At 35.1% G+C, this 27,381-nt stretch overlaps 1 protein-coding gene across 2 annotated transcripts; it reads left to right on the top strand.

Moving 5' to 3' along the window:
• The first annotated feature begins 1,293 nt into the window (after positions 1-1,293).
• On the top strand, positions 1,294-26,619 carry LOC124170159 (putative nuclease HARBI1). Of its 2 annotated transcripts, XM_046548860.1 has the most exons (4): positions 1,294-1,564; positions 22,199-22,370; positions 24,884-25,022; positions 25,310-26,619. In XM_046548860.1, exons 3-4 carry the CDS (start codon positions 24,893-24,895, stop codon positions 25,690-25,692), a joined length of 513 nt encoding a protein of 170 aa, XP_046404816.1. In that variant the 5' UTR covers positions 1,294-1,564; positions 22,199-22,370; positions 24,884-24,892; the 3' UTR covers positions 25,693-26,619. The 2 variants fall into 2 exon arrangements, with proteins under 2 accessions (XP_046404816.1, XP_046404817.1); XM_046548861.1 differs by lacking the exons at positions 1,294-1,564; positions 22,199-22,370 and having other exon boundaries at positions 24,665-25,022.
• Positions 26,620-27,381: the final 762 nt, after the last annotated feature.

Here is a 27,381-nt window from a genome sequence, read left to right as displayed (position 1 = left end):
TTTAGTATTGAGTGTCCCATGTATGCGGTACATGCGTTCGCACAAGTTTTCACACATTTTCTCGTAACGCGAGGCGTTTAGTTTTTGTTTATTCCCTTTACAGTGCGCAAAATTTAAATGTGAAAACAGTATCATTAGGTAGGAAGCAGACGATACCTACCAGAAAATAATTCCCTTTTCGTTGTTTCCTGTAGGACCAGGAAATTACACATACTGGTAATATATTTGCGCTGCCGTGTAAACAGTGGTTTTCATTGTAGTTGCCGATGTTGTTTCATTTCGTGCCAGTAATATTTATTTATATTTAATATTTATCGTTAACGCTCGCTTAATGCTATATCTCAATAGTACTCTATTTATTTCAAACCGTTATCAAAGTTAATACTTAGGCTGAAAATTTGTAGACGCATCTTGTTTTTAAGCCGTGTTCACTAGACATTTTTCTGTCACCTGTTTCACTGAGTGTAGATGATGTATGAGAGTAGATATTTTTAATACTTTGTTCTACTTTTGTCCGGGACGGTTATAAAGTTAAGAAGATATTTGCTGTTGATGGAAAAGATGTTGGTTTAGAGGTCTTGCCGATTTATGAACTTGCGTAATGTGAGTCGTATTTTTGTGGTGAGCCAGCGCATTCCCACCTCGGACGTATAAAAGGTAGAATTGTCGTTAATTCGTATGATATTAATTATGTTTAAATGTGTTCTATAAGTCGTATGATTGCCGTTGTATTTCACAAATGTCGTATTGAAAACTCTGTGACAACCTCATCGATTGTTTTGTTCCGGCATAATACAACCAATAAGATACCATAGGCATAAACTTGGTATGTCCGGCATACATACAAGGATAATCTATGCAAATATTAGTGTAGATGCAAATGGTGAGTTTGTGGTAGGATTCAAGCACTTACGATACAGTACAAATGAACAAATACGCGTAAAGAGTTACTGAATAGCCAAGACGGCCGTGGAATAGCCCTGCAGATGACAACTAAATGTGTCGTTTCCCACCAGGTGGCTCTGTTATCAACTTGTGCGAATGCATGAACGAAATTAGAACATGTTCTATTTTCCGTTCACGCGTTCATGCATTTGTACATTTTGGGGTGGTTACACGGTGAATTTTTCCGTTCATTCTCGCGTTCATACATTTAGACATTAACCCGTACGGGTTAATGCACCGTGTAACCAGGCCTTTAAGCCTTTTTTTGCGACATCCGTATCGGACGAAGGTAATCTTCACTTGAAATACAGTTGTTTGTCTGTGTAATGAAATTATCTCTATTTTAAGGTGTTCGTCCGGTATTGCCTGTTTGAAGATGTGGTAGTTAAAAGCTCATGCCTCGATGAGAAGTCAGGAAATCTAATGACTGGCCAAAAATGAAGGATGGTGCCATATCCCAAGGGTCTTCCCTGATGTCCCTTACTTTTCCGCTTCGAAGTAGACCAGGGTGGTGCCATCACTGAGGGAACAACGTCTTGAAAGTGCTGTTGTGGGAGATGCTTTAGCTGACAGTGTGACAACTAACGGAGCTTATGATGCTGAGGAAAGGACTCTTTCGGTGACGTAATTTCTAATGTGAAGTTAATAATAATAATACTCTTTATTTGCCTAGAGAAGATTTTACATATTGAGTTATATACATGATATAAGGCACGTCAATTATTTCCAGGGAATCAATAATTCATAATTATCTTGAATCCATATGGATATACAAACAATTTAAACCCTGTCTCCATCTGAATCTTGATTTCATGTGAATCTAGGATCTATGTGAATATGGAATCCAATCTAATACCTATCCATAAGGGGGTCGAATCCATTAAAATTTCGATTCCAGGTTGTGTCGAAAACATGTGCGTTTTTAAATCAACGTGATCCCTCAATCCAGCTGAATCAGTTATCCAAGTGAATCAATAATTCATAATTATCTTGAATCCATATGGATATACAAACTATTTAAACCCTTTATCCATCTGAATCTTGATTTCATGTGAATCTAGGATCTATGTGAAAATGGAATCCAATCTAGTACCTATCCATAAGGGGCTCGAATCCATTAAAATTTCGATTCCAGGTTGTGTCGAAAACATGTGCGTTTTTAAATCCACGTGATCCCTCAATCCAGCTGAATCAGTTATCCAAGTGAATCAATAATTCATAATTATCTTGAATCCATATGGATATACAAACTATTTAAACCCTTTATCCATCTGAATCTTGATTTCATGTGAATCTAGGATCTATGTGAAAATGGAATCCAATCTAGTACCTATCCATAAGGGGCTCGAATCCATTAAAATTTCAATTCCAGGTTGTGTCGAAAACATGTGTGTTTTTAAATCCACGTGATCCCTCAATCCAGCGGAATCAGTTATCCAAGTGAATCAATAATTCATAATTATCTTGAATCCATATGCATATACAAACTATTTAAACCCTGTATCCATCTGAATCTTGATTTCATGTGAATCTAGGATCTATGTGAATATGGAATCCAATCTAATACCTATCCATAAGGGGCTCGAATCCATTAAAATTTCGATTCCAGGTTGTGTCGAAAACATGTGTGTTTTTAAATCCACGTGATCCCTCAATCCAGCGGAATCAGTTATCCAAGTGAATCAATAATTCATAATTATCTTGAATCCATATGCATATACAAACTATTTAAACCCTGTATCCATCTGAATCTTGATTTCATGTGAATCTAGGATCTATGTGAAAATGGAATCCAATCTAATACCTATCCATAAGGGGCTCGAATCCATAAAAATTTCGATTCCAGGTTGTGTCGAAAACATGTGTGTTTTTAAATCCACGTGTCCCTCAATCCAGCTGAATCAGTTATCCAAGTGAATCAATAATTCATAATTATCTTGAATCCATATGGATATACAAACTATTTAAACCCTGTATCCATCTGAATCTTGATTTCATGTGTATCTAGGATATATGTGTAAATGGAATCCAATCTAATACCTATCCATAAGGGGCTCGAATCCATAAAAATTTCGATTCCAGGTTGTGTCGAAAACATGTGTGTTTTTAAATCCACGTGATCCCTCAATCCAGCTGAATCAGTTATCCAAGTGAATCAATAATTCATAATTATCTTGAATCCATATGGATATACAAACTATTTAAACCCTGTATCCATCTGAATCTTGATTTCATTTGAATCTAGGATCTATGTGAATATGGAATCCAATCTAATACCTATCCATAAGGGGCTCAAATCCATTTAAATTTCGATTCCAAGTTGTGTCGAAAACCTGTGTGTTTTTAAATCCACGTGTCCCTCAATCCAGCTGAATCAGTTATCCAAGTGAATCAATAATTCATAATTATCTTGAATCCATATGGATATACAAACTATTTAAACCCTGTATCCATCTGAATCTTGATTTCATGTGAATCTAGGATCTATGTGAAAATGGAATCCAATCTAATACCTATCCATAAGGGGCTCGAATCCATAAAAATTTCGATTCCAGGTTGTGTCGAAAACATGTGTGTTTTTAAATCCACGTGTCCCTCAATCCAGCTGAATCAGTTAACCAAGTGAATCAATAATTCATAATTATCTTGAATCCATATGGATATACAAACTATTTAAACCCTGTATCCATCTGAATCTTGATTTCATGTGTATCTAGGATATATGTGTAAATGGAATCCAATCTAATACCTATCCATAAGGCGCTCGAATCCATAAAAATTTCGATTCCAGGTTGTGTCGAAAACATGTGTGTTTTTAAATCCACGTGATCCCTCAATCCAGCTGAATCAGTTATCCAAGTGAATCAATAATTCATAATTATCTTGAATCCATATGGATATACAAACTATTTAAACCCTGTATCCATCTGAATCTTGATTTCATTTGAATCTAGGATCTATGTGAAAATGGAATCCAATCTAATACCTATCCATAAGGGGCTCGAATCCATAAAAATTTCGATTCCAGGTTGTGTCGAAAACATGTGTGTTTTTAAATCCACGTGTCCCTCAATCCAGCGGAATAAGTTATCCAAGTGAATCAATAATTCATAATTATCTTGAATCCATATGGATATACAAACTATTTAAACCCTGTATCCATCTGAATCTTGATTTCATTTGAATCTAGGATCTATGTGAAAATGGAATCCAATCTAATACCTATCCATAAGGGGCTCGAATCCATAAAAATTTCGATTCCAGGTTGTGTCGAAAACATGTGTGTTTTTAAATCCACGTGTCCCTCAATCCAGCGGAATAAGTTATCCAAGTGAATCAATAATTCATAATTATCTTGAATCCATATGGATATACAAACTATTTAAACCCTGTATCCATCAGAATCTTGATTTCATGTGAATCTAGGATCTATGTGAAAATGGAATCCAATCTAATACCTATCCATAAGGGGCTCGAATCCATAAAAATTTCGATTCCAGGTTGTGTCGAAAACATGTGTGTTTTTAAATCCACGTGTCCCTCAATCCAGCTGAATCAGTTATCCAAGTGAATCAATAATTCATAATTATCTTGAATCCATATGGATATACAAACTATTTAAACCCTGTATCCATCTGAATCTTGATTTCATGTGAATCTAGGATCTATGTGAAAATGGAATCCAATCTAATACCTATCCATAAGGGGCTCGAATCCATAAAAATTTCGATTCCAGGTTGTGTCGAAAACATGTGTGTTTTTAAATCCACGTGTCCCTCAATCCAGCTGAATCAGTTATCCAAGTGAATCAATAATTCATAATTATCTTGAATCCATATGGATATACAAACTATTTAAACCCTGTATCCATCTGAATCTTGATTTCATGTGTATCTAGGATATATGTGTAAATGGAATCCAATCTAATACCTATCCATAAGGGGCTCGAATCCATAAAAATTTCGATTCCAGGTTGTGTCGAAAACATGTGTGTTTTTAAATCCACGTGATCCCTCAATCCAGCTGAATCAGTTATCCAAGTGAATCAATAATTCATAATTATCTTGAATCCATATGGATATACAAACTATTTAAACCCTGTATCCATCTGAATCTTGATTTCATTTGAATCTAGGATCTATGTGAAAATGGAATCCAATCTAATACCTATCCATAAGGGGCTCGAATCCATAAAAATTTCGATTCCAGGTTGTGTCGAAAACATGTGTGTTTTTAAATCCACGTGTCCCTCAATCCAGCGGAATAAGTTATCCAAGTGAATCAATAATTCATAATTATCTTGAATCCATATGGATATACAAACTATTTAAACCCTGTATCCATCTGAATCTTGATTTCATTTGAATCTAGGATCTATGTGAAAATGGAATCCAATCTAATACCTATCCATAAGGGGCTCGAATCCATAAAAATTTCGATTCCAGGTTGTGTCGAAAACATGTGTGTTTTTAAATCCACGTGATCCCTCAATCCAGCGGAATGAGTTATCCAAGTGAATCAATAATTCATAATTATCTTGAATCAATATGGATATACAAACTATTTAAACCCTGTATCCATCTGAATCTTGATTTCATGTGAATCTAGGATCTATGTGAAAATGGAATCCAATCTAGTACCTATCCATAAGGGGCTCGAATCCATTAAAATTTCGATTCCAGGTTGTGTCGAAAACATGTGTGTTTTTAAATCCATGTGATCCAGCTGAATCAGCTAACCAAGTGAATCAATAATTCATAATTATCTTGAATCCATATGGATATACAAACTTTTTAAACCCTGTATCCATCTGAATCTTGATTTCATTTGAATCTAGGATCTATGTGAAAATGGAATCCAATCTAATACCTATCCATAAGGGGCTCGAATCCATTAAAATTTCGATTCCAGGTTGTGTCGAAAACATGTGTGTTTTTAAATCCATGTGATCCAGCTGAATCAGCTAACCAAGTGAATCAATAATTCATAATTATCTTGAATCCATATGGATATACAAACTTTTTAAACCCTGTATCCATCTGAATCTTGATTTCATGTGAATCTAGGATCTATGTGAAAATGGAATCCAATCTAATACCTATCCATAAGGGGCTCGAATCCATTAAAATTTCGATTCCAGGTTGTGTCGAAAACATGTGCGTTTTTAAATCCATGTGATCCAGCTGAATCAGCTAACCAAGTGAATCAATAATTCATAATTATCTTGAATCCATATGGATATACAAACTTTTTAAACCCTGTATCCATCTGAATCTTGATTTCATGTGTATCTAGGATATATGTGTAAATGGAATCCAATCTAATACCTATCCATAAGGGGCTCGAATCCATTAAAATTTCGATTCCAGGTTGTGTCGAAAACATGTGCGTTTTTAAATCCACGTGATCCCTCAATCCAGCTGAATCAGTTATCCAAGTGAATCAATAATTCATAATTATCTTGAATCCATATGGATATACAAACTTTTTAAACCCTGTATCCATCTGAATCTTGATTTCATGTGAATCTAGGATCTATGTGAAAATGGAATCCAATCTAATACCTATCCATAAGGGGCTCGAATCCATTAAAATTTCGATTCCAGGTTGTGTCGAAAACATGTGTGTTTTTAAATCCATGTGATCCAGCTGAATCAGCTAACCAAGTGAATCAATAATTCATAATTATCTTGAATCCATATGGATATACAAACTTTTTAAACCCTGTATCCATCTGAATCTTGATTTCATGTGAATCTAGGATCTATGTGAATATGGAATCCAATCTAATACCTATCCATAAGGGGCTCGAATCCATTAAAATTTCGATTCCAGGTTGTGTCGAAAACATGTGTGTTTTTAAATCCATGTGATCCAGCTGAATCAGCTAACCAAGTGAATCAATAATTCATAATTATCTTGAATCCATATGGATATACAAACTTTTTAAACCCTGTATCCATCTGAATCTTGATTTCATGTGTATCTAGGATATATGTGTAAATGGAATCCAATCTAGTACCTATCCATAAGGGGCTCGAATCCATTAAAATTTCGATTCCAGGTTGTGTCGAAAACATGTGTGTTTTTAAATCCACGTGATCCCTCAATCCAGCTGAATCAGTTATCCAAGTGAATCAATAATTCATAATTATCTTGAATCCATATGGATATACAAACTATTTAAACCCTGTATCCATCTGAATCTTGATTTCATGTGAATCTAGGATCTATGTGAAAATGGAATCCAATCTAGTACCTATCCATAAGGGGCTCGAATCCATTAAAATTTCGATTCCAGGTTGTGTCGAAAACATGTGTGTTTTTAAATCCACATGATCCCTCAATCCAGCGGAATCAGTTATCCAAGTGAATCAATAATTCATAATTATCTTGAATCCATATGGATATACAAACTATTTAAACCCTGTATCCATCTGAATCTTGATTTCATGTGAATCTAGGATCTATGTGAAAATGGAATCCAATCTAGTACCTATCCTTAAGGGGCTCGAATCCATTAAAATTTCGATTCCAGGTTGTGTCGAAAACATGTGTGTTTTTAAATCCACGTGATCCCTCAATCCAGCTGAATCAGTTATCCAAGTGAATCAATAATTCATAATTATCTTGAATCCATATGGATATACAAACTATTTAAACCCTGTATCCATCTGAATCTTGATTTCATGTGAATCTAGGATCTATGTGAATATGGAATCCAATCTAATACCTATCCATAAGGGGCTCGAATCCATTAAAATTTCGATTCCAGGTTGTGTCGAAAACATGTGCGTTTTTAAATCCACGTGATCCCTCAATCCAGCTGAATCAGTTATCCAAGTGAATCAATAATTCATAATTATCTTGAATCCATATGGATATACAAACTATTTAAACCCTGTATCCATCTGAATCTTGATTTCATGTGAATCTAGGATCTATGTGAATATGGAATCCAATCTAATACCTATCCATAAGGGGCTCGAATCCATTAAAATTTCGATTCCAGGTTGTGTCGAAAACATGTGCGTTTTTAAATCCACGTGATCCCTCAATCCAGCTGAATCAGCTAACCAAGTGAATCAATAATTCATAATTATCTTGAATCCATATGGATATACAAACTTTTTAAACCCTGTCTCCATCTGAATCTTGATTTCATGTGTATCTAGGATATATGTGTAAATGGAATCCAATCTAATACCTATCCATAAGGGGCTCGAATCCATTAAAATTTCGATTCCAGGTTGTGTCGAAAACATGTGTGTTTTTAAATCCACATGATCCCTCAATCCAGCGGAATCAGCTAACCAAGTGAATCAATAATTCATAATTATCTTGAATCCATATGGATATACAAACTATTTAAACCCTGTATCCATCTGAATCTTGATTTCATGTGAATCTAGGATCTATGTGAAAATGGAATCCAATCTAGTACCTATCCATAAGGGGCTCGAATCCATTAAAATTTCGATTCCAGGTTGTGTCGAAAACATGTGTGTTTTTAAATCCACGTGATCCCTCAATCCAGCTGAATCAGTTATCCAAGTGAATCAATAATTCATAATTATCTTGAATCCATATGGATATACAAACTATTTAAACCCTGTATCCATCTGAATCTTGATTTCATGTGAATCTAGGATCTATGTGAATATGGAATCCAATCTAATACCTATCCATAAGGGGCTCGAATCCATTAAAATTTCGATTCCAGGTTGTGTCGAAAACATGTGTGTTTTTAAATCCACGTGTCCCTCAATCCAGCTGAATCAGTTATCCAAGTGAATCAATAATTCATAATTATCTTGAATCCATATGGATATACAAACTATTTAAACCCTGTATCCATCTGAATCTTGATTTCATGTGTATCTAGGATATATGTGTAAATGGAATCCAATCTAATACCTATCCATAAGGCGCTCGAATCCATAAAAATTTCGATTCCAGGTTGTGTCGAAAACATGTGTGTTTTTAAATCCACGTGATCCCTCAATCCAGCTGAATCAGTTATCCAAGTGAATCAATAATTCATAATTATCTTGAATCCATATGGATATACAAACTATTTAAACCCTGTATCCATCTGAATCTTGATTTCATTTGAATCTAGGATCTATGTGAAAATGGAATCCAATCTAATACCTATCCATAAGGGGCTCGAATCCATAAAAATTTCGATTCCAGGTTGTGTCGAAAACATGTGTGTTTTTAAATCCACGTGTCCCTCAATCCAGCGGAATAAGTTATCCAAGTGAATCAATAATTCATAATTATCTTGAATCCATATGGATATACAAACTATTTAAACCCTGTATCCATCTGAATCTTGATTTCATTTGAATCTAGGATCTATGTGAAAATGGAATCCAATCTAATACCTATCCATAAGGGGCTCGAATCCATAAAAATTTCGATTCCAGGTTGTGTCGAAAACATGTGTGTTTTTAAATCCACGTGTCCCTCAATCCAGCGGAATAAGTTATCCAAGTGAATCAATAATTCATAATTATCTTGAATCCATATGGATATACAAACTATTTAAACCCTGTATCCATCAGAATCTTGATTTCATGTGAATCTAGGATCTATGTGAAAATGGAATCCAATCTAATACCTATCCATAAGGGGCTCGAATCCATAAAAATTTCGATTCCAGGTTGTGTCGAAAACATGTGTGTTTTTAAATCCACGTGTCCCTCAATCCAGCTGAATCAGTTATCCAAGTGAATCAATAATTCATAATTATCTTGAATCCATATGGATATACAAACTATTTAAACCCTGTATCCATCTGAATCTTGATTTCATGTGAATCTAGGATCTATGTGAAAATGGAATCCAATCTAATACCTATCCATAAGGGGCTCGAATCCATAAAAATTTCGATTCCAGGTTGTGTCGAAAACATGTGTGTTTTTAAATCCACGTGTCCCTCAATCCAGCTGAATCAGTTATCCAAGTGAATCAATAATTCATAATTATCTTGAATCCATATGGATATACAAACTATTTAAACCCTGTATCCATCTGAATCTTGATTTCATGTGTATCTAGGATATATGTGTAAATGGAATCCAATCTAATACCTATCCATAAGGGGCTCGAATCCATAAAAATTTCGATTCCAGGTTGTGTCGAAAACATGTGTGTTTTTAAATCCACGTGATCCCTCAATCCAGCTGAATCAGTTATCCAAGTGAATCAATAATTCATAATTATCTTGAATCCATATGGATATACAAACTATTTAAACCCTGTATCCATCTGAATCTTGATTTCATTTGAATCTAGGATCTATGTGAAAATGGAATCCAATCTAATACCTATCCATAAGGGGCTCGAATCCATAAAAATTTCGATTCCAGGTTGTGTCGAAAACATGTGTGTTTTTAAATCCACGTGTCCCTCAATCCAGCGGAATAAGTTATCCAAGTGAATCAATAATTCATAATTATCTTGAATCCATATGGATATACAAACTATTTAAACCCTGTATCCATCTGAATCTTGATTTCATTTGAATCTAGGATCTATGTGAAAATGGAATCCAATCTAATACCTATCCATAAGGGGCTCGAATCCATAAAAATTTCGATTCCAGGTTGTGTCGAAAACATGTGTGTTTTTAAATCCACGTGATCCCTCAATCCAGCGGAATGAGTTATCCAAGTGAATCAATAATTCATAATTATCTTGAATCAATATGGATATACAAACTATTTAAACCCTGTATCCATCTGAATCTTGATTTCATGTGAATCTAGGATCTATGTGAAAATGGAATCCAATCTAGTACCTATCCATAAGGGGCTCGAATCCATTAAAATTTCGATTCCAGGTTGTGTCGAAAACATGTGTGTTTTTAAATCCATGTGATCCAGCTGAATCAGCTAACCAAGTGAATCAATAATTCATAATTATCTTGAATCCATATGGATATACAAACTTTTTAAACCCTGTATCCATCTGAATCTTGATTTCATTTGAATCTAGGATCTATGTGAAAATGGAATCCAATCTAATACCTATCCATAAGGGGCTCGAATCCATTAAAATTTCGATTCCAGGTTGTGTCGAAAACATGTGTGTTTTTAAATCCATGTGATCCAGCTGAATCAGCTAACCAAGTGAATCAATAATTCATAATTATCTTGAATCCATATGGATATACAAACTTTTTAAACCCTGTATCCATCTGAATCTTGATTTCATGTGAATCTAGGATCTATGTGAAAATGGAATCCAATCTAATACCTATCCATAAGGGGCTCGAATCCATTAAAATTTCGATTCCAGGTTGTGTCGAAAACATGTGTGTTTTTAAATCCATGTGATCCAGCTGAATCAGCTAACCAAGTGAATCAATAATTCATAATTATCTTGAATCCATATGGATATACAAACTTTTTAAACCCTGTATCCATCTGAATCTTGATTTCATGTGAATCTAGGATCTATGTGAATATGGAATCCAATCTAATACCTATCCATAAGGGGCTCGAATCCATTAAAATTTCGATTCCAGGTTGTGTCGAAAACATGTGTGTTTTTAAATCCATGTGATCCAGCTGAATCAGCTAACCAAGTGAATCAATAATTCATAATTATCTTGAATCCATATGGATATACAAACTTTTTAAACCCTGTATCCATCTGAATCTTGATTTCATGTGTATCTAGGATATATGTGTAAATGGAATCCAATCTAATACCTATCCATAAGGGGCTCGAATCCATTAAAATTTCGATTCCAGGTTGTGTCGAAAACATGTGTGTTTTTAAATCCACGTGATCCCTCAATCCAGCTGAATCAGTTATCCAAGTGAATCAATAATTCATAATTATCTTGAATCCATATGGATATACAAACTATTTAAACCCTGTATCCATCTGAATCTTGATTTCATGTGAATCTAGGATCTATGTGAAAATGGAATCCAATCTAGTACCTATCCATAAGGGGCTCGAATCCATTAAAATTTCGATTCCAGGTTGTGTCGAAAACATGTGTGTTTTTAAATCCACATGATCCCTCAATCCAGCGGAATCAGTTATCCAAGTGAATCAATAATTCATAATTATCTTGAATCCATATGGATATACAAACTATTTAAACCCTGTATCCATCTGAATCTTGATTTCATGTGAATCTAGGATCTATGTGAAAATGGAATCCAATCTAGTACCTATCCATAAGGGGCTCGAATCCATTAAAATTTCGATTCCAGGTTGTGTCGAAAACATGTGTGTTTTTAAATCCACGTGATCCCTCAATCCAGCTGAATCAGTTATCCAAGTGAATCAATAATTCATAATTATCTTGAATCCATATGGATATACAAACTATTTAAACCCTGTATCCATCTGAATCTTGATTTCATGTGAATCTAGGATCTATGTGAATATGGAATCCAATCTAATACCTATCCATAAGGGGCTCGAATCCATTAAAATTTCGATTCCAGGTTGTGTCGAAAACATGTGTGTTTTTAAATCCACGTGATCCCTCAATCCAGCTGAATCAGTTATCCAAGTGAATCAATAATTCATAATTATCTTGAATCCATATGGATATACAAACTATTTAAACCCTGTATCCATCTGAATCTTGATTTCATGTGAATCTAGGATCTATGTGAAAATGGAATCCAATCTAGTACCTATCCATAAGGGGCTCGAATCCATTAAAATTTCGATTCCAGGTTGTGTCGAAAACATGTGTGTTTTTAAATCCACATGATCCCTCAATCCAGCGGAATCAGTTATCCAAGTGAATCAATAATTCATAATTATCTTGAATCCATATGGATATACAAACTATTTAAACCCTGTATCCATCTGAATCTTGATTTCATGTGAATCTAGGATCTATGTGAAAATGGAATCCAATCTAGTACCTATCCATAAGGGGCTCGAATCCATTAAAATTTCGATTCCAGGTTGTGTCGAAAACATGTGTGTTTTTAAATCCACGTGATCCCTCAATCCAGCTGAATCAGTTATCCAAGTGAATCAATAATTCATAATTATCTTGAATCCATATGGATATACAAACTATTTAAACCCTGTATCCATCTGAATCTTGATTTCATGTGAATCTAGGATCTATGTGAATATGGAATCCAATCTAATACCTATCCATAAGGGGCTCGAATCCATAAAAATTTCGATTCCAGGTTGTGTCGAAAACATGTGTGTTTTTAAATCCACGTGATCCCTCAATCCAGCGGAATGAGTTATCCAAGTGAATCAATAATTCATAATTATCTTGAATCAATATGGATATACAAACTATTTAAACCCTGTATCCATCTGAATCTTGATTTCATGTGAATCTAGGATCTATGTGAAAATGGAATCCAATCTAGTACCTATCCATAAGGGGCTCGAATCCATTAAAATTTCGATTCCAGGTTGTGTCGAAAACATGTGTGTTTTTAAATCCATGTGATCCAGCTGAATCAGCTAACCAAGTGAATCAATAATTCATAATTATCTTGAATCCATATGGATATACAAACTTTTTAAACCCTGTATCCATCTGAATCTTGATTTCATGTGAATCTAGGATCTATGTGAAAATGGAATCCAATCTAGTACCTATCCATAAGGGGCTCGAATCCATTAAAATTTCGATTCCAGGTTGTGTCGAAAACATGTGTGTTTTTAAATCCATGTGATCCAGCTGAATCAGCTAACCAAGTGAATCAATAATTCATAATTATCTTGAATCCATATGGATATACAAACTATTTAAACCCTGTATCCATCTGAATCTTGATTTCATGTGAATCTAGGATCTATGTGAAAATGGAATCCAATCTAATACCTATCCATAAGGGGCTCGAATCCATTAAAATTTCGATTCCAGGTTGTGTCGAAAACATGTGTGTTTTTAAATCCATGTGATCCAGCTGAATCAGCTAACCAAGTGAATCAATAATTCATAATTATCTTGAATCCATATGGATATACAAACTTTTTAAACCCTGTATCCATCTGAATCTTGATTTCATGTGAATCTAGGATCTATGTGAAAATGGAATCCAATCTAATACCTATCCATAAGGGGCTCGAATCCATTAAAATTTCGATTCCAGGTTGTGTCGAAAACATGTGTGTTTTTAAATCCATGTGATCCAGCTGAATCAGCTAACCAAGTGAATCAATAATTCATAATTATCTTGAATCCATATGGATATACAAACTTTTTAAACCCTGTATCCATCTGAATCTTGATTTCATGTGAATCTAGGATCTATGTGAATATGGAATCCAATCTAATACCTATCCATAAGGGGCTCGAATCCATTAAAATTTCGATTCCAGGTTGTGTCGAAAACATGTGTGTTTTTAAATCCATGTGATCCAGCTGAATCAGCTAACCAAGTGAATCAATAATTCATAATTATCTTGAATCCATATGGATATACAAACTTTTTAAACCCTGTATCCATCTGAATCTTGATTTCATGTGAATCTAGGATCTATGTGAATATGGAATCCAATCTAATACCTATCCATAAGGGGCTCGAATCCATTAAAATTTCGATTCCAGGTTGTGTCGAAAACATGTGTGTTTTTAAATCCACGTGATCCCTCAATCCAGCTGAATCAGTTATCCAAGTGAATCAATAATTCATAATTATCTTGAATCCATATGGATATACAAACTATTTAAACCCTGTATCCATCTGAATCTTGATTTCATGTGAATCTAGGATCTATGTGAAAATGGAATCCAATCTAGTACCTATCCATAAGGGGCTCGAATCCATTAAAATTTCGATTCCAGGTTGTGTCGAAAACATGTGTGTTTTTAAATCCACATGATCCCTCAATCCAGCGGAATCAGTTATCCAAGTGAATCAATAATTCATAATTATCTTGAATCCATATGGATATACAAACTATTTAAACCCTGTATCCATCTGAATCTTGATTTCATGTGAATCTAGGATCTATGTGAAAATGGAATCCAATCTAGTACCTATCCATAAGGGGCTCGAATCCATTAAAATTTCGATTCCAGGTTGTGTCGAAAACATGTGTGTTTTTAAATCCACGTGATCCCTCAATCCAGCTGAATCAGTTATCCAAGTGAATCAATAATTCATAATTATCTTGAATCCATATGGATATACAAACTATTTAAACCCTGTATCCATCTGAATCTTGATTTCATGTGAATCTAGGATCTATGTGAATATGGAATCCAATCTAATACCTATCCATAAGGGGCTCGAATCCATTAAAATTTCGATTCCAGGTTGTGTCGAAAACATGTGTGTTTTTAAATCCACGTGATCCCTCAATCCAGCTGAATCAGTTATCCAAGTGAATCAATAATTCATAATTATCTTGAATCCATATGGATATACAAACTATTTAAACCCTGTATCCATCTGAATCTTGATTTCATGTGAATCTAGGATCTATGTGAAAATGGAATCCAATCTAGTACCTATCCATAAGGGGCTCGAATCCATTAAAATTTCGATTCCAGGTTGTGTCGAAAACATGTGTGTTTTTAAATCCACATGATCCCTCAATCCAGCGGAATCAGTTATCCAAGTGAATCAATAATTCATAATTATCTTGAATCCATATGGATATACAAACTATTTAAACCCTGTATCCATCTGAATCTTGATTTCATGTGAATCTAGGATCTATGTGAAAATGGAATCCAATCTAGTACCTATCCATAAGGGGCTCGAATCCATTAAAATTTCGATTCCAGGTTGTGTCGAAAACATGTGTGTTTTTAAATCCACATGATCCCTCAATCCAGCTGAATCAGTTATCCAAGTGAATCAATAATTCATAATTATCTTGAATCCATATGGATATACAAACTATTTAAACCCTGTATCCATCTGAATCTTGATTTCATGTGAATCTAGGATCTATGTGAATATGGAATCCAATCTAATACCTATCCATAAGGGGCTCGAATCCATTAAAATTTCGATTCCAGGTTGTGTCGAAAACATGTGCGTTTTTAAATCCACGTGATCCCTCAATCCAGCTGAATCAGTTATCCAAGTGAATCAATAATTCATAATTATCTTGAATCCATATGGATATACAAACTATTTAAACCCTGTATCCATCTGAATCTTGATTTCATGTGAATCTAGGATCTATGTGAATATGGAATCCAATCTAATACCTATCCATAAGGGGCTCGAATCCATTAAAATTTCGATTCCAGGTTGTGTCGAAAACATGTGCGTTTTTAAATCCACGTGATCCCTCAATCCAGCTGAATCAGTTATCCAAGTGAATCAATAATTCATAATTATCTTGAATCCATATGGATATACAAACTATTTAAACCCTGTATCCATCTGAATCTTTATTTCATGTGAATCTAGGATCTATGTGAATATGGAATCCAATCTAATACCTATCCATAAGGGGCTCGAATCCATTAAAATTTCGATTCCAGGTTGTGTCGAAAACTTGTGTGTTTTTAAATCCACGTGATCCCTCAATCCAGCTGAATCAGTTATCCAAGTGAATCAATAATTCATAATTATCTTGAATCCATATGGATATACAAACTATTCAAACCCTGTATCCATCTGAATCTTGATTTCATGTGAATCTAGGATCTATGTGAATATGGAATCCAATCTAATACCTATCCATAAGGGGCTTGAATCCATTAAAATTTCGATTCCAGGTTGTGTCGAAAACATGTGTGTTTTTAAATCCACGTGATCCCTCAATCCAGCGGAATGAGTTATCCAAGTGAATCAATAATTCATAATTATCTTGAATCCATATGGATATACAAACTATTCAAACCCTGTATCCATCTGAATCTTTATTTCATGTGAATCTAGGATCTATGTGAATATGGAATCCAATCTAATACCTATCCATAAGGGGCTCGAATCCATTAAAATTTCGATTCCAGGTTGTGTCGAAAACATGTGTGTTTTTAAATCCATGTGATCCAGCTGAATCAGCTAACCAAGTGAATCAATAATTCATAATTATCTTGAATCCATATGGATATACAAACTTTTTAAACCCTGTATCCATCTGAATCTTGATTTCATTTGAATCTAGGATCTATGTGAAAATGGAATCCAATCTAATACCTATCCATAAGGGGCTCGAATCCATAAAAATTTCGATTCCAGGTTGTGTCGAAAACATGTGTGTTTTTAAATCCATGTGATCCAGCTGAATCAGCTAACCAAGTGAATCAATAATTCATAATTATCTTGAATCCATATGGATATACAAACTATTTAAACCCTGTATCCATCTGAATCTTGATTTCATTTGAATCTAGGATCTATGTGAATATGGAATCCAATCTAATACCTATCCATAAGGGGCTTGAATCCATTAAAATTTCGATTCCAGGTTGTGTCGAAAACATGTGTGTTTTTAAATCCACGTGATCCCTCAATCCAGCGGAATGAGTTATCCAAGTGAATCAATAATTCATAATTATCTTGAATCCATATGGATATACAAACTATTTAAACCCTGTATCCATCTGAATCTTGATTTCATTTGAATCTAGGATCTATGTGAAAATGGAATCCAATCTAATACCTATCCATAAGGGGCTCGAATCCATAAAAATTTCGATTCCAGGTTGTGTCGAAAACATGTGTGTTTTTAAATCCATGTGATCCAGCTGAATCAGCTAACCAAGTGAATCAATAATTCATAATTATCTTGAATCCATATGGATATACAAACTTTTTAAACCCTGTATCCATCTGAATCTTGATTTCACTTGAATCTAGGATCTATGTGAATATGGAATCCAATGTAATACCTATCCATAAGGGGCTCGAATCCATTAAAATTTCGATTCCAGGTTGTGTCGAAAACATGTGTGTTTTTAAATCCACGTGATCCCTCAATCCAGCGGAATGAGTTATCCAAGTGAATCAATAATTCATAATTATCTTGAATCCATATGGATATACAAACTATTTAAACCCTGTATCCATCTGAATCTTGATTTCATGTGAATCTAGGATCTATGTGAAAATGGAATCCAATCTAATACCTATCCATAAGGGGCTCGAATCCATTAAAATTTCGATTCCAGGTTGTGTCGAAAACATGTGTGTTTTTAAATCCATGTGATCCAGCTGAATCAGCTAACCAAGTGAATCAATAATTCATAATTATCTTGAATCCATATGGATATACAAACTTTTTAAACCCTGTATCCATCTGAATCTTGATTTCATTTGAATCTAGGATCTATGTGAAAATGGAATCCAATCTAGTACCTATCCATAAGGGGCTCGAATCCATTAAAATTTCGATTCCAGGTTCTGTCGAAAACATGTGTGTTTTTAAATCCACATGATCCCTCAATCCAGCGGAATCAGTTATCCAAGTGAATCAATAATTCATAATTATCTTGAATCCATATGCATATACAAACTATTTAAACCCTGTATCCATCTGAATCTTGATTTCATGTGAATCTAGGATCTATGTGAATATGGAATCCAATCTAATACCTATCCATAAGGGGCTTGAATCCATTAAAATTTCGATTCCAAGTTGTGTCGAAAACATGTGTGTTTTTAAATCCACGTGATCCCTCAATCCAGCTGAATCAGTTATACAAGTGAATCAATAATTCATAATTATCTTGAATCCATATGGATATACAAACTATTCAAACCCTGTATCCATCTGAATCTTGATTTCATGTGAATCTAGGATCTATGTGAAAATGGTATCCAATCTAATACCTATCCATAAGGGGCTTGAATCCATTAAAATTTCGATTCCAGGTTGTGTCGAAAACATGTGTGTTTTTAAATCCATGTGATCCAGCTGAATCAGCTAACCAAGTGAATCAATAATTCATAATTATCTTGAATCCATATGGATATACAAACTTTTTAAACCCTGTATCCATCTGAATCTTGATTTCATTTGAATCTAGGATCTATGTGAAAATGGAATCCAATCTAGTACCTATCCATAAGGGGCTCGAATCCATTAAAATTTCGATTCCAGGTTGTGTCGAAAACATGTGCGTTTTTAAATCCACGTGATCCCTCAATCCAGATGAATCAGTTATCCAAGTGAATCAATAATTCATAATTATCTTGAATCCATATGGATATACAAACTATTCAAACCCTGTATCCATCTGAATCTTGATTTCATGTGAATCTAGGATCTATGTGAAAATGGAATCCAATCTAATACCTATCCATAAGGGGCTTGAATCCATTAAAATTTCGATTCCAGGTTGTGTCGAAAACATGTGTGTTTTTAAATCAACATGATCCCTCAATCCAGCTGAATCAGTTATCCAAGTGAATCAATAATTCATAATTATCTTGAATCCATATGGATATACAAACTATTTAAACCCTGTATCCATCAGAATCTTGATTTCATGAGAATCTAGGATCTATGTGAATATGGAATCCAATCTAATACCTATCCATAAGGGGGTCGAATCCATTAAAATTTCGATTCCAGGTTGTGTCGAAAACATGTGTGTTTTTAAATCCACGTGATCCCTCAATCCAGCTGAATCAGTTATCCAAGTGAATCAATAATTCATAATTATCTTGAATCCATATGGATATACAAACTATTCAAACCCTGTATCCATCTGAATCTTGATTTCATGTGAATCTAGGATCTATGTGAAAATGGAATCCAATCTAGTACCTATCCATAAGGGGCTCGAATCCATTAAAATTTCGATTCCAGGTTGTGTCGAAAACATGTGTGTTTTTAAATCCACGTGATCCCTCAATCCAGCTGAATCAGTTATCCAAGTGAATCAATAATTCATAATTATCTTGAATCCATATGGATATACAAACTATTTAAACCCTGTATCCATCTGAATCTTGATTTCATTTGAATCTAGGATCTATGTGAAAATGGAATCCAATCTAATACCTATCCATAAGGGGCTCGAATCCATAAAAATTTCGATTCCAGGTTGTGTCGAAAACCTGTGTGTTTTTAAATCCACGTGTCCCTCAATCCAGCGGAATAAGTTATCCAAGTGAATCAATAATTCATAATTATCTTGAATCCATATGGATATACAAACTATTTAAACCCTGTATCCATCTGAATCTTGATTTCATGTGAATCTAGGATCTATGTGAAAATGGAATCCAATCTAATACCTATCCATAAGGGGCTCGAATCCATTAAAATTTCGATTCCAGGTTGTGTCGAAAACATGTGTGTTTTTAAATCCATGTAATCCAGCTGAATCAGTTATGCAAGTAAATCAATAATTCATAATTATCTTGAATCCATATGGATATACAAACTATTTAAACCCTTTATCCATCTGAATCTTGATTTCATGTGAATCTATGATCTATGTGAATATGGAATCCAATCTAGTACCTATCCATAAGGGGCTCGAATCCATTAAAATTTCAATCCAGGTTGTGTCGAAAACATGTGTGTTTTTAAATCCCTGTGATCCCTGAATCAGTTATCCAAGTGAATCAATAATTCATAATTATCTTGAATCCATATGGATATACAAACTTTTTAAACCCTGTATCCATCTGAATCTTGATTTCATGTGTATCTAGGATATATGTGTAAATGGAATCCAATCTAGTACCTATCCATAAGGGGCTCGAATCCATTAAAATTTCGATTCCAGGTTGTGTCGAAAACATGTGCGTTTTTAAATCCACGTGATCCCTCAATCCAGCTGAATCAGTTATCCAAGTGAATCAATAATTCATAATTATCTTGAATCCATATGGATATACAAACTATTTAAACCCTGTATCCATCTGAATCTTGATTTCATGTGAATCTAGGATCTATGTGAAAATGGAATCCAATCTAGTACCTATCCATAAGGGGCTCGAATCCATTAAAATTTCGATTCCAGGTTGTGTCGAAAACATGTGTGTTTTTAAATCCACGTGATCCCTCAATCCAGCTGAATCAGTTATCCAAGTGAATCAATAATTCATAATTATCTTGAATCCATATGGATATACAAACTATTTAAACCCTTTATCCATCTGAATCTTGATTTCATGTGAATCTAGGATCTATGTGAATATGGAATCCAATCTAATACCTATCCATAAGGGGCTCGAATCCATTAAAATTTCGATTCCAGGTTGTGACGAAAACATGTGTGTTTTTAAATCCATGTAATCCAGCTGAATCAGTTATGCAAGTAAATCAATAATTCATAATTATCTTGAATCCATATGGATATACAAACTATTTAAACCCTTTATCCATCTGAATCTTGATTTCATGTGAATCTATGATCTATGTGAATATGGAATCCAATCTTATACCTATCCATAAGGGGGTCGAATCCATTAAAATTTCGATTCCAGGTTGTGTCGAAAACATGTGTGTTTTTAAATCCACGTGATCCCTCAAATCAGCGGAATCAGTTATCCAAGTGAATCAATAATTCATAATTATCTTGAATCCATATGGATATACAAACTATTTAAACCCTTTATCCATCTGAATCTTGATTTCATGTGAATCTATGATCTATGTGAATATGGAATCCAATCTTATACCTATCCATAAGGGGCTCGAATCCATTAAAATTTTGATTCCAGGTTGTGTCGAAAACATGTGTGTTTTTAAATCAACATGATCCCTCAATCCAGCTGAATCAGTTATCCAAGTGAATCAATAATTCATAATTATCTTGAATCCATATGGATATACAAACTATTTAAACCCTGTATCCATCTGAATCTTGATTTCATGTGAATCTAGGGTCTATCTGAATATGGAATCCAATCTATTACCTATCCATAAGGTCTCGAATCCATTAAAATTTCGATTCCAGGTTGTGTCGAAAACATGTGTGTTTTTAAATCCACGTGATCCCTCAATCCAGCGGAATCAGATATCCAAGTGAATCAATAATTCATAATTATCTTGAATACGTATGGATATACAAAGTATTTAAACCCTGTATCCATCTGAATCTTGATTTCATGTGAATCTTGGATCTATGTGAAAACGGAATCCAATCTAATACCAATCAATTGATTGGATACTTGAAGCTGGGTTGGACGACGCGGAAATGGTAGTCAAAATTCACTCTACAGTCAACTGCCCAAATGGCTATGCAATATGGTGGTTGAACTTCAACAAATAAATAACCGCGTAAGAATTCAATAGCCATGCATCATCCTATGGACCTATTGATAGGTATTGCGAAGTTTTAGGATCTGAAAAATGTTTACAGTGTGTGTGCAGCGTCAAGTCATCCATCACTGGGACTTGATCTGTGGAACCTCTGATTCGAAGCATGATACTTTATCCACTACACCACCGGAAGGATTGGGTTCTTGGCAGTCTCAATGCTCAATATGTTGGCTGTGTCCACGATGTGCCGACGAGAGCAGATTCCATTGTAGGTGAGTCGAGGGCGAAGCATACTTCGTAGAATATGGCGAAGAATTCGTAGCTGGATCTTTTGCGCCTTGTCATAATGTGATGGGCATGATTATTTCCCCGGTATAAGGGATGTATTGCTATTAAAACTCCCGGTGTATGAGAGCATTACGAGGGAAAAATTTTGGAAGACAAGTAGTTCCTAAACTGGCCGCTCTCAGACGCCAACGAGCTTTGCGTTAATTTTTTCCGCCACTGTACAAGTGGTAAGACTATGTGCTTATGGCAGCTTCAATATGTATATGTAATGAGCAGTTTAATTTTCCTTGCAATTTCAAGTTACAGTGGAACCCCGATTTATCGTTCCCGCATTCATCGTTTTCCCGCATTCATCGTTCGCCGCTCCTGGTCCCAAATTAAGTTCCATAAAGACAATGTAATTTTTTCCCGCATCTATCGTTCCCCGAAGTATCGTTTTCCCGCATTTATCGTTTGAAGATCGCGGTCCCGTCGAATAATTTTCCCGCATTCATCGTTTGATAAAAATGAGACGAAGTGTTTACAACGTGTTAATTATGGCTAATCACAACAGACACATAGTTTGAATCTTCCCCAGGAGATTGAAATGCGATAGGGAGAAACTGAGTGCCGTGGGATAGTCACATTATCGCATTTCCCAATATCCGGTATCCCCCTCCATTTAGCACTCGCCTCTCCCTGTCTGAAGCTTTCCTCTTCTGCGAAATAAAAAAAAGGTCCCAGCTCGAGCAGGGATTGTATTACGAAGACCTTAGCTTGGAAAGAAAATATCAAGTTACTCGAGAACAAAAGAAACCTTTTTCACGCTTCCCCCTTTCTCGACCACTGACTTTTTTTTAGCTGACTCGCTTCAAAGATCCCCACCTCTGGAGGTCAACTGCTGCATGAATCACCGATTAGCTCAAAAGGTGCGTAGAAATGAATTTCGGCAATTGGTGTTATACTTTTATTATATTGAGATATTAGTAATATGCACGTAATTCAGTAAAGATTGATACTAAACATGACGTATTTCTAACGTTATTTAAGCATTTTAAGCAAGGAAAGAGTTGGAATAATACAATGGTGATTTCTGGCGAATAACGATATCCTCGCAGCTGATAGTGAGCTTCACGGCAGTTGATGCGATTTTTTTCGAAAACAGAACGTCTGGTTACAATTTACGAGTTATGCTACAAGTTTCACTTGTCTGAGTTGTTAACGAAGCGATATCTTCTCAAGATATTTTGTTTCTCTCGACTAGCAATCTGAATTCATCTGCTCATCCAGAGCTAAGCAACTTATTGTTAGAAATGAGTGGATAAGTTGCCTTCTCTATAGGATAAAAAATTTCATTGCGCAGTCATATGGTCTTGCTTCACCCTCTGCAGTAAGCTATGCCTACGCCGTACGCGATAGCATTAGTGCTGAACCTCACCTCGTACGAGTGGTTCCGTACTTTCCGGGGTGGGTTGACTTAAAACTAGCGAGTGTTTTCTGTGTGGGTTCAATGGAGTCCGTTTTCATTTTTATTAGTTTTATTCTTATTCGTCTTCGGACCATGGCCCTTCCGAAGACACAAGTGAGAACTTTAAAAGATGGACTGAAAATAATTGATGATGAAGAAAAGAATCCGGGCTAGAATGCGTGAATATTGCAGAACGCTTCGGTATGTCCGGTAGGACATGACGGCAGGGGTGGGGGTAGAGCGAGATCCCTGGTGAAAACAAGAAGTGGGATGAAGCCGAGGATCAGGTGGGCGTGCCGCTGACGATTAACGCCACATTGCCTCAATCATATTAAAAATTTAATTGCTAGAAAGGAACATTTCAAATAATAAACTATTTTTGGCCTTCTTGATCCATTTCATAACCAATAACTGCGACGGCGAAATCAGTTGTTTGAGGCATAACACGCACATTTCTCTCGTAAATACGCGTACTTGAAATGGCATTTAATGGATAAGAATTTTTACATCAGAAAGAAATGCATAATAGCCGTGAAAATTCCGAGTGGAGTGCAAACATTTTTTAGCAAGGCGGCCTATTGTTCCTTTAGGATTTTAGAAAGAGAGATAAGTCGAATCAACAATATGATCTAAGTGTTTCGATAAAGTAATAATATTCCTGTAATCAGCTGAAATCTCGTTTGAATCCATTAATGAATGTCATAATTCGCAAAAATCCAGCTGATCCTGGGACATAGGCAACCCGGACAACCATTCCCGCATTTAACGTTTTCCCGCATTCATCGTTCTTTTCATCCATCCCCCTGAAAAACGACAGATCGAGGTTCCACTGTACTTATATATATATTTTTCAAAGATAGTCATAGTGTTACTATTAACTGGCCATGTTTGCCGAGAAAAAAACTATCCTTGGTCTTGATTAAAACTTACTGAAATTCATTATTTGAATGGAATTGGTAATATTTTTAATTGTAAGTCTCACTCTTCTTATGGCTCAATCAAGTTCAATACCTGAAATGCTAATTTAGATGCATGAAATTATTTTTCTAGGTGTGTGACATGGACCTTAAAATAACAAACATCAACTCTCGGTACTGTGGCTCGACTCATGATGCTTACATCATATCTCATTCTGCTTTAAAGCCAGCCCTCACTCAAGCATATGAGCGGTACAATGTGTGGCTCTTGGGTAATAGACATGCCTATTTTTCCATGTTTCTCAGTCATGATTTGAATGGGTGTATCTTAATCTTTTTATTTTATTTGTAATTTTGAGGTAAACATTCCTACTCGGTGGTTACATAATATGTACTATTCATTACATCATAGTTATCATATTTACTAAGCAATATTGGATTCAAACCATCAGATATGCCCTTTGGAATTTTATCACACTTTCAAAATAGAAGATTTTAATTTCTTCGACTATTAGGTTAGTGACACAAGAATTAACTTGGTCTGTAATTATTTCTATAGGTGACAGTGGATACCCTGTTGCCCCCTGGCTGATGACACCTGTCCCAGGTTATTTTGCTCCTAACACCCCAGAGGACAACTTCAACCGTTCCTTGACGAGAGCACGCAGCACGGTTGAAAGGTGCATAGGGGTATTAAAGAGCAGGTGGAGATGCCTCTTGAAACATAGAGTATTACACTATTTGCCGGACAAAGTGAGCAGAATTGTCAATAGCTGTGCTGTACTGCACAACACGTGTGTCGAAGAAGGTTTGCCCCTAAATGCTGAAGACATGGTAGAGTTGGAGGAATTAGGAGTTGATGTAGTCCCTGACCAAAATGTACTTGGGAATCAGCGAGGGCGGGACATAAGAAACAGGCTAATTGCCACTCATTTTACTTGAATGTTAATTTTTTCATTGTTCACTTTTGATTTTACTTTTTACTGCCTGTGTACATAGTTTTTTGGCACTTTTTTGTCCAAATAGTGCTTATATTGTTCATTTAAATATTTCTAGCGATGATTACCTTACTAATTATCCTACTATTGTTATCTATTCATGGTTTTCATTTATTTTGTTATTGCACTCATGTTAGAGTGCATTTGATATCATGAATCATTCCATTCAGTGGGATCATAATTTGAAGTTGTTTGCAGTATATGTTTATATTTTACAAGGCTTAGTGTTCAATCAAAAATTATCTATATCCCATGCATAAAGTAAACAAATGAGTAGGATATACTTTAGGCTCTAGCTATATATTTTTAACTAGAACACATAAGGTTTAGGGTCAATAATTATTGAGTTGGTGTACTTCACAATTCTGTTTCATCGATTACACTCAGATTTTTATAGGAAAATGGTGTCACTAAAATTTAATAGAGATGTCTAATGTGGAATAGGGTTGATCAGGATGATATGTAAAAAGTCTCAATTTGAACCCATCTTCACTGCTGGAATACCTTCAACAAAAAAAAAAAATAAATAAAACGGAACTGGGCTGTTCAGAATATGAAGGTGTTTCTCTGCATGTATGATCAAGTGCAATCCAATGTTCTTGTGATGTGAATAGCTCTTCATCACAAACCCTTTTACTTAATGTAGCCTTCCCAAAAAGTGCTGTCATTTCTTGTGACGTATTTCTCTATCCTGTCGTGCACACTCAAGGTATTATAATTATAGAGGCAAGTAAGACTTGCTAATTGAAAGATAATTTTACCTTTAGTGTATACTTGTGTTAAATGCATAAGTTGCCATTGTTATTTGCATTCTTTATGGTGCTTCTTATTTTTTCACTTGGATCCCTTTGAGTGATACCTATTATGATCATTGCATGTTTAAAATAACTAGTTATCAATGGTCTATACTAAAAATTTATTGTCTGATTGCATAACTACAAACTTTTTTGTGGCCATATCATTGCATGTAATGCATGGTTTCTTCAGCATTATGAAGTATCAAGTCTTGAACTAATTGCCTGTTAAGCATTCACCTCTATCTTAATTTTGCAGAAGTTCATACTATACATAGCCAGAAATTATTTTGTGTAATTCCACACCTAATCATTACATACACTAACTAACTTTCATAGCTACCACATGTTGATCACTAAGTAGAAGTTCTAGAAGCTTGGTTGATTTATATAAAGAATAATTGTTGACTTAGGCCCGTATTGTCAGTCGCTTCTTTAGCCATCCTTCATCTTCCTCGGCTCCTAAAGGATAGATTTCAGTTCGAGAGACGTCCGAAGGTCTTCTTCAGCGCACTTTGCTGGTGAAGGACTCCTCGCCAGCGTAGGTTGGTCTGACCCAACCTTCACATCCACTTCACAACCATTTCATCACTTTAAAGATTTTTAAACAGGCCTTACATGAAAGATAGGTTGGTAGAAATGATTTTGTTTTTATTATTTGTGATGGCGATAACGTTTTAATTTTGTTTACGTTCATTTTTCTGTTTATTTCTGATTTACATTGCGATGCTATCCGTAAGCTGGTGCATCAAAGACAATGATTGAACAGCGTATTATCATGGATATTAAAGCTGTTAGGAGATGTTTGTGTATTTCGACACATAAAAACCTTAATTGGA

Source organism: Ischnura elegans, chromosome 13 (genome assembly GCF_921293095.1).
Source record: "Ischnura elegans chromosome 13, ioIscEleg1.1, whole genome shotgun sequence".
NCBI lineage: Eukaryota > Metazoa > Arthropoda > Insecta > Odonata > Coenagrionidae > Ischnura > Ischnura elegans.
This window is presented reverse-complemented; position numbering and strand designations above follow the sequence as displayed.